Source organism: Musa acuminata, chromosome BXJ1-11 (genome assembly GCF_036884655.1).
Source record: "Musa acuminata AAA Group cultivar baxijiao chromosome BXJ1-11, Cavendish_Baxijiao_AAA, whole genome shotgun sequence".
Classification (NCBI taxonomy): domain Eukaryota; kingdom Viridiplantae; phylum Streptophyta; class Magnoliopsida; order Zingiberales; family Musaceae; genus Musa; species Musa acuminata.
This window is the reverse complement of record NC_088337.1, coordinates 4,692,533-4,706,737: the sequence shown is the minus strand read 5'-3', so window position 1 is coordinate 4,706,737 and position 14,205 is coordinate 4,692,533. Positions and strand designations below refer to the sequence as shown.

The 14,205-nt window shown below is 37.2% G+C and overlaps 2 protein-coding genes across 2 annotated transcripts; one reads left to right on the top strand and one right to left on the bottom strand.

Annotated features, from left to right (window-relative positions):
* The first annotated feature begins 801 nt into the window (after positions 1–801).
* On the top strand, positions 802–9,741 carry LOC103970509 (hexokinase-3). The gene is given in 10 exon segments (XM_009384303.3): positions 802–1,217; positions 2,151–2,301; positions 2,379–2,555; positions 3,779–3,853; positions 7,313–7,468; positions 7,554–7,652; positions 7,746–7,873; positions 9,132–9,148; positions 9,151–9,209; positions 9,303–9,741. Coding segments are annotated over 10 exon segments (1,488 nt in total). The 5' UTR covers positions 802–945; the 3' UTR covers positions 9,657–9,741.
* A 2,525-nt stretch (positions 9,742–12,266) lies between these two features.
* Positions 12,267–13,966, bottom strand: LOC135596566 (protein JINGUBANG-like). The gene has a single exon (XM_065088615.1). The coding sequence runs from the start codon at positions 13,706–13,708 to the stop codon at positions 12,497–12,499; it is 1,212 nt and encodes a 403-aa protein (XP_064944687.1). The 5' UTR covers positions 13,709–13,966; the 3' UTR covers positions 12,267–12,496.
* Between the last annotated feature and the right edge of the window lie 239 nt (positions 13,967–14,205).

The window sequence follows — 14,205 nt, the reverse complement described above, 5'->3', positions numbered from 1 at the left end:
ATTTGCAATCAACGTTATATCAACTTAAAACAAGTTAATTTTGCATTATGGTTATTGTTGCCCGTAAATAAAAGCAATAATTATCATTATTTCTATAAGAAAAACCTTTTGAGGGATCTAAAATTATTTCTTATATATATATATATATATTATAGTAGTAATAATTAATATTACCAGCTGTTGTTTTTGTTTTTGTTTGTTGTTTTGGGGGGGGGGCGTCGGGGACGAACAGATAGGATCGTACGGCTCTGAGCGGGGTTTAGCTGGAATTAGCGGAGGACAGCTGTCTCGTACGGTAGCATCAAATAAATCAACCAGCGGAAACCCGACGTTCCTTTCCGGTGGACCCCGTCGCTGCTCCACGTGTTTCTTGGACGTCGACGCGGGTGACACCGCGGGGACGACAACGGGGAGTGGGGGAAGGGTGCAAGCTCATATCAGAATACGCAGCTCCCGTCGCCGTTCCTCCGCGTTTGTTGTTTTATTCCGGCACTGTGAACGAGCCGCAGCGTCGTTTTCCCTTTCTACCCTCGCGTTGCTCGCTCCACCCCCGCAAGCTTAGGGCAGTGAAAAGGGGTAATGGAGGTCAAAACAACCGTCCACATCAGGCATTTCGCGAGGAAAGTAGGGGCAGATCCGTCATTTAATTGACTGGGAAAAGGAACGGGCACGGAGCCCGCACGCTAACTTTAAAATTTACACTTCAGTGCCCTTCAAACAAACAAATAAATAAATAAAAAGAAAAACACACTCGTAACTAAATAAAACCTCTCTCTCTCTCTCTCTCTCTCTCTGCGTTCCTCTCTATCCCTCTCTTTAGCGGTCGCCTTTTCTGTTCCATTTCTCTTCTCACTTGGGCCGGCGATAGCCGGACTCCACCGCCGGTGGTGGCCGTGCCGGTCGGTGGGGGGAGTGAGTGGCCAGTTGGGAGCGGGAGATATCGGGATGGGAAGGGTGGGGTTGGGAGTGGCGGTGGGGTGCGCGGTGGTGACGTGCGCGATCGCGGCGGCGCTGGTGGGGCGGAGGGCGCGGAGCTGGTGGCGGTGGGCGCGGGTGGTTGGGGTGGTGGGGCAGTTCGAGGAGGACTGTGCCACCCCGGTCTGGAAGCTGCGCCAGGTGGTGGACGCCATGGTCGTCGAGATGCACGCTGGGCTCGCCTCCGATGGCGGGAGTAAGCTCAAGATGCTGCTCACTTTCGTCGATACACTGCCGGACGGGTAATCGCCTCCCGCTCCTCTACTTGATGTCCATCCGTCGTTTTTACTTTGTCCGTTTAGGTTCCTGCTTGGGTTTCTTCTTTCTCTCGTGTGGATAAAGATCTTGGAGTGTTTTGGGTGTCCTTGTTTCTGCCTGGATTCCTATATCGATGCGACTCTTATCTTTTCTCCGTGATTTAGATATGAGCTTTAATTCTTGCATTGGTAAAATGTCCTCGCGTGGTTCTTAGTTATTGGTGTTATACTTGAACACAGTTAGTCTTTTGTCCGTGGAAAGAAGGTTGTTGTATTATTATTTTCGTTGCTTTTATAGCCTTTTCGTTTTCTTTTTTAGGTCGTCGTTAGATTTATTTCTAAATGTATTTGCCTTTTAATATCTTTATTATTGATGAGTTTGGATTGGATTTTAAATTGCATATTGCTTGGTGTGTGTTCTTTTAATATAGTAGATCTTCAAACATATGCATTGAATACTAAATGCTAGTAGGGAATCGAAAGAACAGTGTTTGTCGGCTTTGAGTCTGTCCACTTAGTATGTCATTCTTGATTTACCTTGAGCAAATACAAAAAAAGTAACCAGTCGAATTATTATTGTAAACCTGAAAAAAATGAAATTCAAAACAAAAATATTATCATTGATCTACGTAAGAGATGCTATTACTTAATTATACTCTTGAAGTTTGGAGTTTTAAGTATTTACAACACATTAGAGTAGATAAACAGAATAATTAGTTAGTTCTTCATCGAGTCAACAATAGAAGTTGGATCTTCAAAGTCGAACAAATACTAATACTTCAATGTAGATACCAAAATATAGAACTAGTTTAATTGTCTTTTATAAAAGGAATTTTTTTTCATCCTTCACAAGAAGACTTCTTTCAATGCTCATAATAAATGATTGTTTGTTACTAATGAGGACCTCTGGCTAAGCAGGAATGAAGATGGCATATACTATGCTCTTGATCTACGAGGTACTAGTTGTAGAGTCTTGAAGGTTCAACTTGGTGGTAATGGGTCTAAGATCATAAACCACAAAGTTGAACAGCAACGGATTCCCGAGGAATTGGTGTCCAGTACAAGTGAGGTAATTGTAACTCTTGTTTTTGGAACTTCCCCTTATTTTGGTTCTGTGATAGGTAATGTAATTATCTTTGTACACAGGAACTTTTTGATTTTATTGCCTTGACACTAAAAGAATTTATTGAAAGAGAAGAAAATGGTCAAGTACCAGGTTCAAAGAAGGAACTTGGTTTTACATTTTCTTTCCCTATCAGACAATTGTCTGTTTCTTCAGGTGTTCTTATCAAATGGACGAAAGGATTTACAATTGAAGATGTTGTAAGTTGAGTTCTCATTAAGAGCATATGTTCATATTCCTGATAACTGTACTGGTTTAATTTAAGGGCCACAAAATGAACTGTTGTCCAGGCTTGCTATTCAAACATCTTCTATCATGCTTCTAGCTGATCATATAGTACCTTTCTATATCTATACTTGAACAATCTGTTAATCAACAGAATTCACAATGATCTATCTGCTTAATATTTTATTGGGTGTCAATGCATATATGTTGTGTAGTTCCTTGAGGACAATAGATTTGTTCCCTACACTAATGAACCTTTGAGTAGCTATGGTTATAGTGAACTCAAACACTGAAAATACATTTGATGGAATGTTTATTTTGCAAGATAGCAATAATTTAAGTGAGGCAATCCCTGTGGCTACTAAAAAAAATTAAACTTTTGATACTAGAATGTATTTTGCTTCAACTATATTGCACTAGCATTGGTGTCAACACAATGCATATTTTACCACTATGATTTATGATTTAATCCATCAAATTATAGGGTTTCATGTATAATCTTGGTCATCAGAATGCTAGAAGCCTAGAATTGCTGTGCTTCCTTTTGCTGATTAAACAAAACCCAGCAGGAAGTCTTTAAAGTTTGAGGCACTGTTGTTAAACAATTTTCTATTGGTCTATTTGGATGTTTTTTGGTGGATATACTTGTCAGATTGTATTTGATTCTTTAAAATAAACTCTAATGCACATGCGTGTGTGTGAAATTATCAACTGATGACATTAATGAAAATCTGCATTAATTAACTTTGAGTTGCTTCTGAATTAGAGAGATTTTATTAGAAGAACAGTTTATTGTTTTAAGCCAGTTGTACATGACATAGCTAATTTTTAACCATTTTTAAGTAATTATGAATGTGGATGAGTTTTGAAATTTCTCTTCATCTGACCTAATATTTATTATGAAGTTTGATTTGGTACTCCAAATGAATCTGGTTTAGTTTTCTTAAATGATATGTTGATGGATTATAATTCTTGTTCTTGACATGGAGTAGCTTCTAAGTAGCTTATTTTGTAGTTTACTTTGTCTTGGTGGGCTGAATTAAAGTTGTGCTGCATGAGAATTTACTTTGCCACACCTACTCCATTTATTAATTTAAGAAAGGTTGCATGATGAATTTTTTTTTTTAATATTGGCCTTCTTTTTATCAAAGTATTATAAGCTTATTTAGAAATACCTGAATCCACTTTTGCAATTTAGGTTGGAAAAGACGTTTCACAGTGTTTAGAGGAAGCCATGTCGAAGAATGGATTGCATATGCAGGTGGCAGCTTTGGTATGATTTTAGATCCTCCGGTTTTCCAGCAAATATTGAGCAAATGTAGGAAAAACTAGAGATGGGTTTACAGCCTATTTAAAAGAACACATAAGAATAGAAGCAAAGCATGGTGAGGGGAGCAATGACCTCATTCCATTTTTTATTCAACTACTTCAGTATAGGTATTGAATGCCCCCCAACCCCACTCTCCACCCAAAAAGAAGTGAAATAAAACAAAAGATAAAACACAATCACATTGACCTATCTTTTGGATAAATTTTCTTGAAGTAACGTGTTCAGAAAGAAAATTGTTGGCCATAATTATCAATTGATGGTCAGCTTGAACCCATGTATTAAATATCTGGTGAGATTATGTGCTCATGGATACTTCAGATTCTTAATGCTTGATGTTATAGGTTTGACAATGTTTAAAAGGAAATGATCTTTTTGGCTCTTAGTGTTCTTTTGTTGTGTATATGTGGAGAAGTTGGGCTAATGATAATTATATCGGTAATTTTTATCAGACATTTTAAAGATATATTTAATCATTTGAATTCTGAGGACACTACTGAATCTAGGTTTTCTTCTAGTACTTTGAGGCTTTGCTATGGGGATTTGAAATCCCAAGACTCCATAAGATCCAACTAGGGATCCAAAGTCGAAGTTGGAATTTCTCCATGTTCCATGTAAGGATAAATATTTTTATTTAGCTAGGGAAATTTTGGGCACGTGATATATGGGTGATGATTTATAATTTTATAATATGAAATTCTATGGAGACCCCTTGATCTGAATCCTAGGATTTAGAGGGTGTGGTTTACAGGATCTGATTTGGAAGGTAGATTTTTTAGGGTGATTGACTCAAATCCTTTTGATCTTATAGAGAATTAGATTTTGACACTTAAGACTTTTGGCTAATTTTAGAGGTCTTCAAATATGATAGTTAGAAGATGTGAAATAATTAATGTTAGTGGTATGAGGAGAGATAAAGGAAGACCTAAAAACACTTTAATAGAAAATATAAATAAAAATTTAAGTACTCTGACCTTAACTAAATATAACTTTTTATAGATCTCAATAGTGGCAAAAAAATCATGTAGCTAACTCTAAATAATTGGGACTTACGGCTTTGTTATTGTTGTTGTAATAGATTTCTGGCTGATTTAGAGGGTAGGATTTGGATTAGCTATTTTGGTGATAGAATTTCAAAGATGAAAATTCTTGAGTGGAGATTTCAAAGATAAAGCCCATGAGATCTCTGTAATAATGGAGCTTAAGGGACTGATTTGGCCAAACATCCAAAACGTTACTCTAAATTTGAGCAATCTGTTTCGAAAAGATTCAGAACTTCCTATTTTCATAATGTGAAAATCATGGCCTTCAAAGTTACAGATTCTTTAATTGACTGTGATGCTAAAATCGTTATATCTACTAGTATCAAGGATTCAAGTTCCAATCTGCACGAGTAACAGTCAGTCATCGAAGTAGTTTATGCTGTGGCCTTTTAGTACAAGTCCATCATTTTACCAGAACTAGGAAGCAAGACAGCAAGGAAATATAAAAGACACTCTCCATAAAACCAATCTCAACAAAGAAAAAGGAAGGAAAAACAAGCACACACTTGTCTATGCTTCTTTGGCATCTTCTCTTCCCACCTTTCATTTTCTAGTATAGCGGGATGCAGAGGGGTGCGGGCATAATACCTATAGTTGCCTTATTACAATTATCAAGAACTGAGGGCTTGAGGAGTTCGCCCAAAAGTAAAATTTAAATCCTCAGGAGAAATGTCCTGATATTTTTAATCTTAATTAGGACCACTGTACCTATAGCTGATCTCATAAATGCTTTAATCTTATAGATCTAAATTAATTTAAGATAAAAAAAATCTATTCTGGACATTCTACTTTCAAATCCTTAAGAAAATTAAAGGCAAAAATTCTGAACAATTTAAACTATTAAGAAGTTCAGAACTTTCAACTCTTCTGTCACCTATTTCTTCAGAACCAATTGAAAACATAATTTGCTAGTTTGTAAAACCATAAATTGTCACCTAATACAGTAAGCAGCTTAAGTAAACTATTCATTACACACTGCAACCTAGCAAAATAAGCACAGCCAGGTGGCAAACCCTGTACTTGTATCCATACACAAAACATGGCATACTATTGGAAATTGTGACCAAGAATTTGGAGTTGTTGGTGGAGTGATTGAACAACTGGCATTTATAAGAATCTATTATGTAACTTACAAGTAATTATTGGTTTCAAAGAACATGATGTTGGGTGAGAAGAATTGTCACATTCCTTGATTGTGGTGAAAAAAGACAATAATTGGCCATCTAGTGCCATAGTTTTGACTCGTTAGGTTCATTGCTAATTTTCCATATGTTTAGTTTTTACTTGGTCATGGTTGCATAAATGCTTCCTCATCGTATTTGTTCCATAAACATTTCTGATTTACCAAATGTAATCCAATTTTTATCTTGTTGTAGTTCTACCTATAATTCTAGTGTTCATTTGAAACCTTTTCTATTGTGGCTGGAATAGATCTCAGTTACTGTGGTATAGAGATATGAACCTTAAATTTCTTCTTGGCTTACAAGTTCTTGGATATGCAATATTTGCCTTATTGCTTATGACTTTGAAAAGGGATCTGTTGCTGTGGTGATACTGCCTTTACTGTGAAAATTAAGATAAACTATTTAAGGTTCAGAAGATGAAATAAATACATTGATATCTGATTATTCCATAGGAATTTCTAGTTCGTCAATCGTAAGGTTAGATTTTTATGACAAGCTCAGGTACTTATGGCATATTTGTCAGCTTTTTTGCCATTAGTACTCATTCTGGACACTCTTTGTGATCCTTTTAGGAAAAGAAGCTTCTTACCAATTATGTTCTGTGAAATCTCAGTAGGAAAGCAGCTTATAATTTACATTTTTGTTACAAAGATGTCAATTTATTGTTATGGTCACTAATAGCAGATTCTAACACATCCTTCTCTTCTCTTCCATGGTTTGTAATAGATATAGTTATGACATTTTCCACAACTTCAATTTATGGCAATTTAATGGCTTTTATTGGCTCCCAGAAAAAATCTCTAATGGCTTGTAGTATTGACCTAAAGATGAGAGAAATCAACTCCAGAGATAATATATGCAACTATACACAAACCAAGGTAGATAAATTTGATAATTGTCAGATAAGTAAAATGTGGAGAATCATGATTTTTCTTAAAACAAGAGTGTGCTAAGTGCATTTGAAACCGCGGAAATTTGGATAACTGCTTAGATTGGATAGACAATGGAAACTATTTTATGGTTGTTTCCAGAATCTTATGGAAAATAACATATTCTTTGCAGCCATCCTTTTTCTCCTGTTATTGACTGCTCTGCTCATTTTCATGCACATCAAAGATAGTGGTGCGTGTGTGCTGCCTAAGTTAAATAGTGGGATTTATGTTCTGCCATCTATGCAGGTGAATGACCCAGTAGGCACGTTAGCTGTCGGACATTATGATGATGCAGACACTGTTGCTGCAGTGATAATTGGATATGGCACCAATGCATGCTATGTTGAGCGATCTGATGCAATTATTAAGTATCAAGGACTTCTTACTGACTCTGGATTCATGGTATCTTTAGTTATTATTATTATTTCCCATCACATGATCTTCTAGTAGTTTGCTCACATGCTCATTTATGTTGATGTTATACTAGATTGTCAATATGGAGTGGGGAAATTTCTGGTCTTCACATCTACCTAGGACCTGTTATGATATTGCTTTAGATGATGAAAGTCCAAATCGAAATGATCAAGTAAGTTTATTGAAATGTCACTCATTTCTGTTTACTTATAGTTGCAGTTTCTTCAATCGAGAAGCTATTTGACATGCTTTCCCTTGCTTTTAGGGGTATGAAAAAATGATTTCAGGGATGTATTTGGGTGAAATCGTTAGAAGGGTTCTTCATAGGATTGCAGAGGTGTCAGATATTTTTGGAGATTCTGCTCATCATCTCTCTGTACCATTTATTTTGAGGTAAGGTGTTGGTCTTAGAGCATCCATTCTTGCTGATATCCTTGTTTATAGTAGCAACTTCACTTGGTTGTTGGTAATCCATGTCTTTTGTATCTTTTGTATTTTGGAGGCAAACTTTCTCAGATTACATATGAATGTTTGGCATTATTCCTCTTTTGCATTATTGCATGAAACAAAAGACAATATGATCTTGAGAAAATCACATTTGATATCTTGCTTATTCCTGATACTACCAAGGCAAGATGCCTTCAATTACATTGAAGCCAAAAAATTTATGAAAAATTAAAAGAAATTGTACTTCTAATAAAGTTTGTTTCTTTTCTTTTGTTTAATCCATTTCAACATAATTGTGATTTTCTTTGGGTATGGTGCTGTCATTATATCGAAAAAAATAGAGGTAATACATGCAACTTCCTCTGTTATTTGATTAGCTGCAAGTTTTTGTATGTATGTAATAATGGGAACTTTTTTTTTTTTGCTCATTTTGGTGCTTTGTTAAAACAGCATTTGGCTGTTTGTTTAGTTTCTTTTAATGATTAATTATAACATTGATCATAGCTTGAACGCTTTCGATAACCTTTGCTTAGCATTAACCAAGTCTGGTATGGTCACTCTATGAATTGTTACAGTTAGTCATCCTTTTGTGGTGACTTCATGTTGACCAGTAATGTGCTTCCTCTGTTTCTGGTTCTTGTTTCATACTTCATATATAGCCTTCTTAATGTCATTTCCAACTTAATGTACAAAACTGGTAAATTTTATGGTGCTTCTGTAGAATTTTTGTACTATTGGTCCTTTTCACACACTTCTTCTGGAACATCTGTAACACACAATTATCGACAAAGTCATTTTGATGATGAGTCCTTGTGCTTGATAACCTGCAGTTAGGTTCACAGATTGAATTTGGGAGGGTAGTTATCATCAGTAAACATCAGACATTATTCTTCCCTGAATAAATGATGCCTTTATTAATTGTGATAACTAGTGTTACTGCTACTCAGGAGTTGGGACCTACTGTGCCTTGCTGATATCTCTTATTTGGAACAACAATCATAATTTTCAAGTCTGTATCTCAATCATTGAATTTGAAACTTGGTAAATAAAATGTATGTAATCCATGTTTGCTTTCTCCTCTCAGATTTCCTCATAGCATACGTTAAATATGCTACGGACATCTAATTTGTTTCTTTAAACCGTGTCATAAAATAACAAAAAGTTGACGATATTGAGGTCATAACTTCCCATCTCTATAATTCAGGACACCTTTGATGGCTGCCATGAAGATGATTCTCCTGACTTGAGAGAAGTTGGAAGGATACTCGAAGAGAGTTTGCAGGTACATGCATGCATCATTGGTTCCTCTAGTTAGCATTCTCAATCATAGCTCTCTCTGTCGAAATCATTAACATTGTCTGCTGGATCTTGTCAGACGTCCGGTCTATCTTTGAAAGCAAAAATGATTGTCGTGAGAGTTTGCGACATGGTTACCAGAAGAGCTGCTAGGTTAGCTGCAGCGGGGATAATTGGTATATTAAAGAAAATAGGACGAGATGGGAGTGGCGGTGTCGCGAGTGGAAGAACCAAAGGCGAACCAAGGAGAACGGTCGTGGCAATCGAGAGAGGGCTTTATACTAATTATTCCATGTATAGAGTATATATGAATGAAGCCATCACAGACATACTGGGGCAGGAGATTGCCCAAAACGTTGTTCTTAGGGTTTCAGAAGATGGAGCAGGAATTGGAGCTGCTCTCCTCGCTGCAGCATATTCATCAAAACGATAAAATTTCCAATTCAAATGCATTTTTTCTGTGCAGATGTAAGAAATTGTTTCAAAATATAATATAAAAAAGGTGGTATTTTGCAGAATATCCTTGAGAATAATAGCCTTTGATGGCGTGGAAATATCTTTATTGCTAAGCTCAAGAAATTTCTTTATTTCTTTTTTTTTTTTTTCTTATCGGACGGCTTGAAAAAAATGTGTATGGTTTTAATGATGTGACAGGTAATAGAGATTTTAAGTTACTAAATTTGATTTTTATTTTGAGATTTTTGGATTTCATAAGGTTTTGATCGGAAGGTTTTGAGAAAAAAATATTCTCTATGGTTTTAAAGATTATTCTTATGAGTAGAAGAAAGAGTTGTTAGTTAGTTTTTAATGTAGAAGAATATAAAATATCATTGAATTTTTTTTTTGTCAAGTAATAATAGATGAAAATATTATTTCATGGATTTCTTGATGTAAAACAGGAAAAGAAACTTAATTGATCTTAGAAAATAATTATGAAATATGTAATATTCTCTTACACCATCTGAAGATAAATTAGAAAAAAAAATTATATGATGCAAAGCCATTTGAAAACAAAGTTATTTTTATCAAATAAAAGAATAGATGATAGATTGTTTTTACCTCCTTGTGCAAAAGAATTCATAAAACCAGAAAAACATGATTCCTGACATACAAATCATCATTATTCAAGATTCAAAATGTTATAAAACATGGTGAATTATATACAATTCAGAAACGAAGAAGTTAAGCATTCGTGCATACGATGGATTATGTTGATGACATTGGTTTTGTATTTAAAAATTGATTCAAGAGATTTTATAATGTTAGCTCAAGACAAATCAAAATTTTATAATTTATCAATACAGACATGACAAATCAATTACATGAAGATAATAGATAATTACTAATAATAGTAGTTAGAAAAACATATCATTAGCATCTCTACCAGGATGATATAATCCTGATACGTATATGACGAATCATTCAGACTCGTTACATGCACAAAGACGAGGTCAGAAAGAGCTTATTGATCTCTTTGATGTTTAAATTAATATCGAGGTCCACCTCTCTCGAGGAAAAGTAATATCTCATAAAGATTACGTAGAGAAGGTAGTTCGTAATCGACCTGAGTTGCCCCTTGGACTTTCAAAAATATCCATATAAATATTTTGTAAAGGAGACAATTTATAATTAACCCGAGCTACCCCTGAATTTTTAAGAATATTTCATAGAGAAGGTAGCTCGATAATTGACTCGAGTTATCTCTCAAACTCCCATCAACATGGGCTTAAGGGTGTCAGGTTGTCTAAGCTTTTTTTTCTTTTTCTCCCATTGACTTTATGTGATATTGATGCAATGAGTGGTGGCTAGTTGATTGTATATTTCATATTATTTATCCCCTCCGAAAATATGCTTTAGGGTTTTTGGGTTCAAAGCACATTGTTGGATTTTTTTTTTTTTTTTTTTTTACGTGGGAGCATTTGATATTTCCTCCGGTAAGTCATGTTTTTCCAAACTAGGTGTCTCGAGGATATTAGGCTTTGGGTCTCTGTTGTTGTGATGAATTTTAATTGACAGAGGTCATTTTTCTTAACTCATGTACCTCGGGTGTCATCCGGCCCAATCTTCCATCGTAACATGTTATGCGTGTCAGTTTTTTTCAAAATTATGCATCTTAGGTATACTTCACCTTGCACTTCCATCATAGCAGGATTTTCGAGCCAAACTTTTCTTGACTTATGCATCTCGAGTGTCATCTGCCCCAATTTTTCATGGTAATATATATATATATATATATATATATATATATATATATATATATTTGTGACCGGTCATTTCAGAAATCTCCTGTAAGATTCATTACGCAAGAATTGAAATACAAGAGGAAACAAACACTTAACAGATCGTACCATCATGTGTGTTCCATTGTCTACATTTTTAAGGATGTTTAGAGAATTTTGCAACAAGACCTTCTCTACAGCACGTGTTGTATTATATTGGTCTAATTATATATTATCTTTTATACTTAAAAATTTATATTGAGATTTTTATAGTTTTAAAAGTAAAACAAATAATTTCATTTGTTCTAACATCTTTAGCTACGATGAAAACACAATATTTGACATCACGTGTTGGATTGATACGAAAATAATGAGTAAAAAGATAATTTTAATATATATATATTTTTTTAATATATTAAAATTATCATTTTTACTGATGAAGTTATTAGAAACGAAAGGAATATTAAAATTATCTTTTTATCCATCATTTTCATGTTGATTCAGTAATTAATATCATATGTTATATTTTTTATCTAACGATATTAGGATAAATAAGGTTATTTATTTTATTTTTAAAATTATAAAAATTTATTGTAAACTTTTTAAAGTAGTACTCCCATTCTAATAGGATCCAAGTAACCAAATGAAGTTGAGTTCCTACTAACAGTAAAAGCATTCTTTTACTAGAAATACACCTATATGTTTTGCTAGAGTAGATGAACGCAGAACAACAAGAACAAGTTTATGAATACTGGGCATCCAATTTCAAACGGAGAAGAGGCCTTCCTTCGCACACGGATTTCAGAAATCAAAAAAACCTTCAGGAAAAGTAACCCCTATGCAATAAATTATTTGGATGCTTGACAAGTTTAATGCATCTACTGATGCAGTGTGCAGTATTCACAAATCATGCTCAAAATTTCACCCTCACAATTGATCCTACCAAGAACAGAGGTGGACACACTCAGCAGCAGTATTCACAATCATGCTCCTTCTTCTTGCACCTGTAATCTCCAGACCGAAACACCAAGCTTCTGTACATGAGATGCTGCTGCTAGCTCAGCTTGTCCAATGCTTCTTCTGCTCCACCATTATTGCCCTCCACTTTCTTCACTTCACCCTGCTCTCTTGACACCCACCACACCCTCAAGCTTCTGTCGAGCCCTCCACTGTAGAGCATAAACCCCTCCCCCACACTGTGAGCTGAAGCCTGCAAGCACTTCACTGGCGCCTCATGGCCTCCGATGATCCCCACCCTGCAAAGCCCACCCCCATCTCTCCTCCTCCACACCCCGATGCTCTTATCAGCCGATCCACTACAGAGGAACTCCCCCGCCGCGCACAAGCACAGCACGCTCATCTCATGAGCCCTCACGTCGCACACCAGCTTCCAGTTTCCACCCCCCTCTCCCCCCTGCCACCCCATGATTCGCCCGTCCGAGCCTCCGCCGTAGGCGAGCCTGCCGTCCTCGCAAACGATCACCACCGAGTTCCATGACACGTCCTTGTGACCCTCCAACACGCCCTTCAGGCGATGTGAGCTCTTCTCCTTCGCCCAAATCTTGATCTTCCCGTCCGCGGACGCCGAGTAGAGCGCACCCCTGTGCGCGACTAGCCCATTGATGGCGTCGTCGTGCGCCCTTATCGACTCCAAGCACTTGAGGTCCGACACCCTCCACACCTTCAGCGTCTTGTCCCAGGAACCCGAATAGACGAAGCCACCATCGACCGCGAGGCAGGAGATGCTGTCGGCGTGCTCGATCCACAGACGCCGGTGGTTGCGCCGGGTCTGCACGTAGTTGCCCTGATTCAGGAACCGGCCCAGGTAGTCCTTGGTGGTGGGCAAGGTGGCCGTAAGCCGGAAGATGTTCTCGGAACCGCGCGACACCTTCCACACCCTGATCCTGCCGTCCTGGTGGCCGGAGAAGATGCGGCTGCCGACGGTGACGAGGGCCTTGACGGAGCCGGAGCCGTGGCCGAACCTCGCGAATCTTCGGAGGTCGGGCTGCTGCCACACGATGATGTCTTTGCCGTGGGAGGCGCTGAGGACGAACTCGCCGCAGACGGCCAGGCAGGAGACGGAGCCGACGTGGCCGGAGAGGACGGCCAACGACTTGTGACGGCCGGCACCGGAGCCGGCGCAGGGAATGCAGTGATGAACTTGCGGTGGTGTTGGGTTTGGTATGTTTTGGGAGTCGCTGCTGCTGCGGTTCGACTTGGATTTCTCCAGCAGTGGGGTTAACATCGTGGGCTCTGAAGAGGCCATGGCGTGAGGCGTTGCAGGAGCAGCAGCAGCAACAAATCTGCTACAGAGCAAAAGAATGGAATCGGAAGAGGCAGAGGGAGAAGGGAGAGACGTTGGAGATGATAGGGAGGAGCGGGCGGCCGTGGGGCTGAAGAAGAACTCTTTGCGTTAAGAAAAAGGATTGGTCGGGTGGGTTTGCAACTTTTAAATTGGGGAACAAGGCGGTTCAACGGCTACTCTTCTTCTTCTTCTTCTTCTTCTTCTTCTTCTCCTACTCCTCCTTCCTTTTTTTAATCCCCTTATTTTTTCATATATATATATATACATATATATATATAGAAAAGAATTTCTCTTTTTGGATTTTTTCTATGAAATACCTATGTTTATATAATTTATTTTTAGGGATATATGTGTAATTTTATTAATGAAGTTTATTTTTTTATTGACTCATGTTTTTATCTAATTTTGTACTTCCGAAAAGTGTAAAATAAGATATTCTTTAGATATTACAATAAAAA

Excerpts from the sequence above, each read along its gene's own strand:
- LOC135596566 (XM_065088615.1), bottom strand. The coding sequence starts at position 13,708 with ATGGCCTCTTCAGAGCCCACGATGTTAACCCCACTGCTGGAGAAATCC.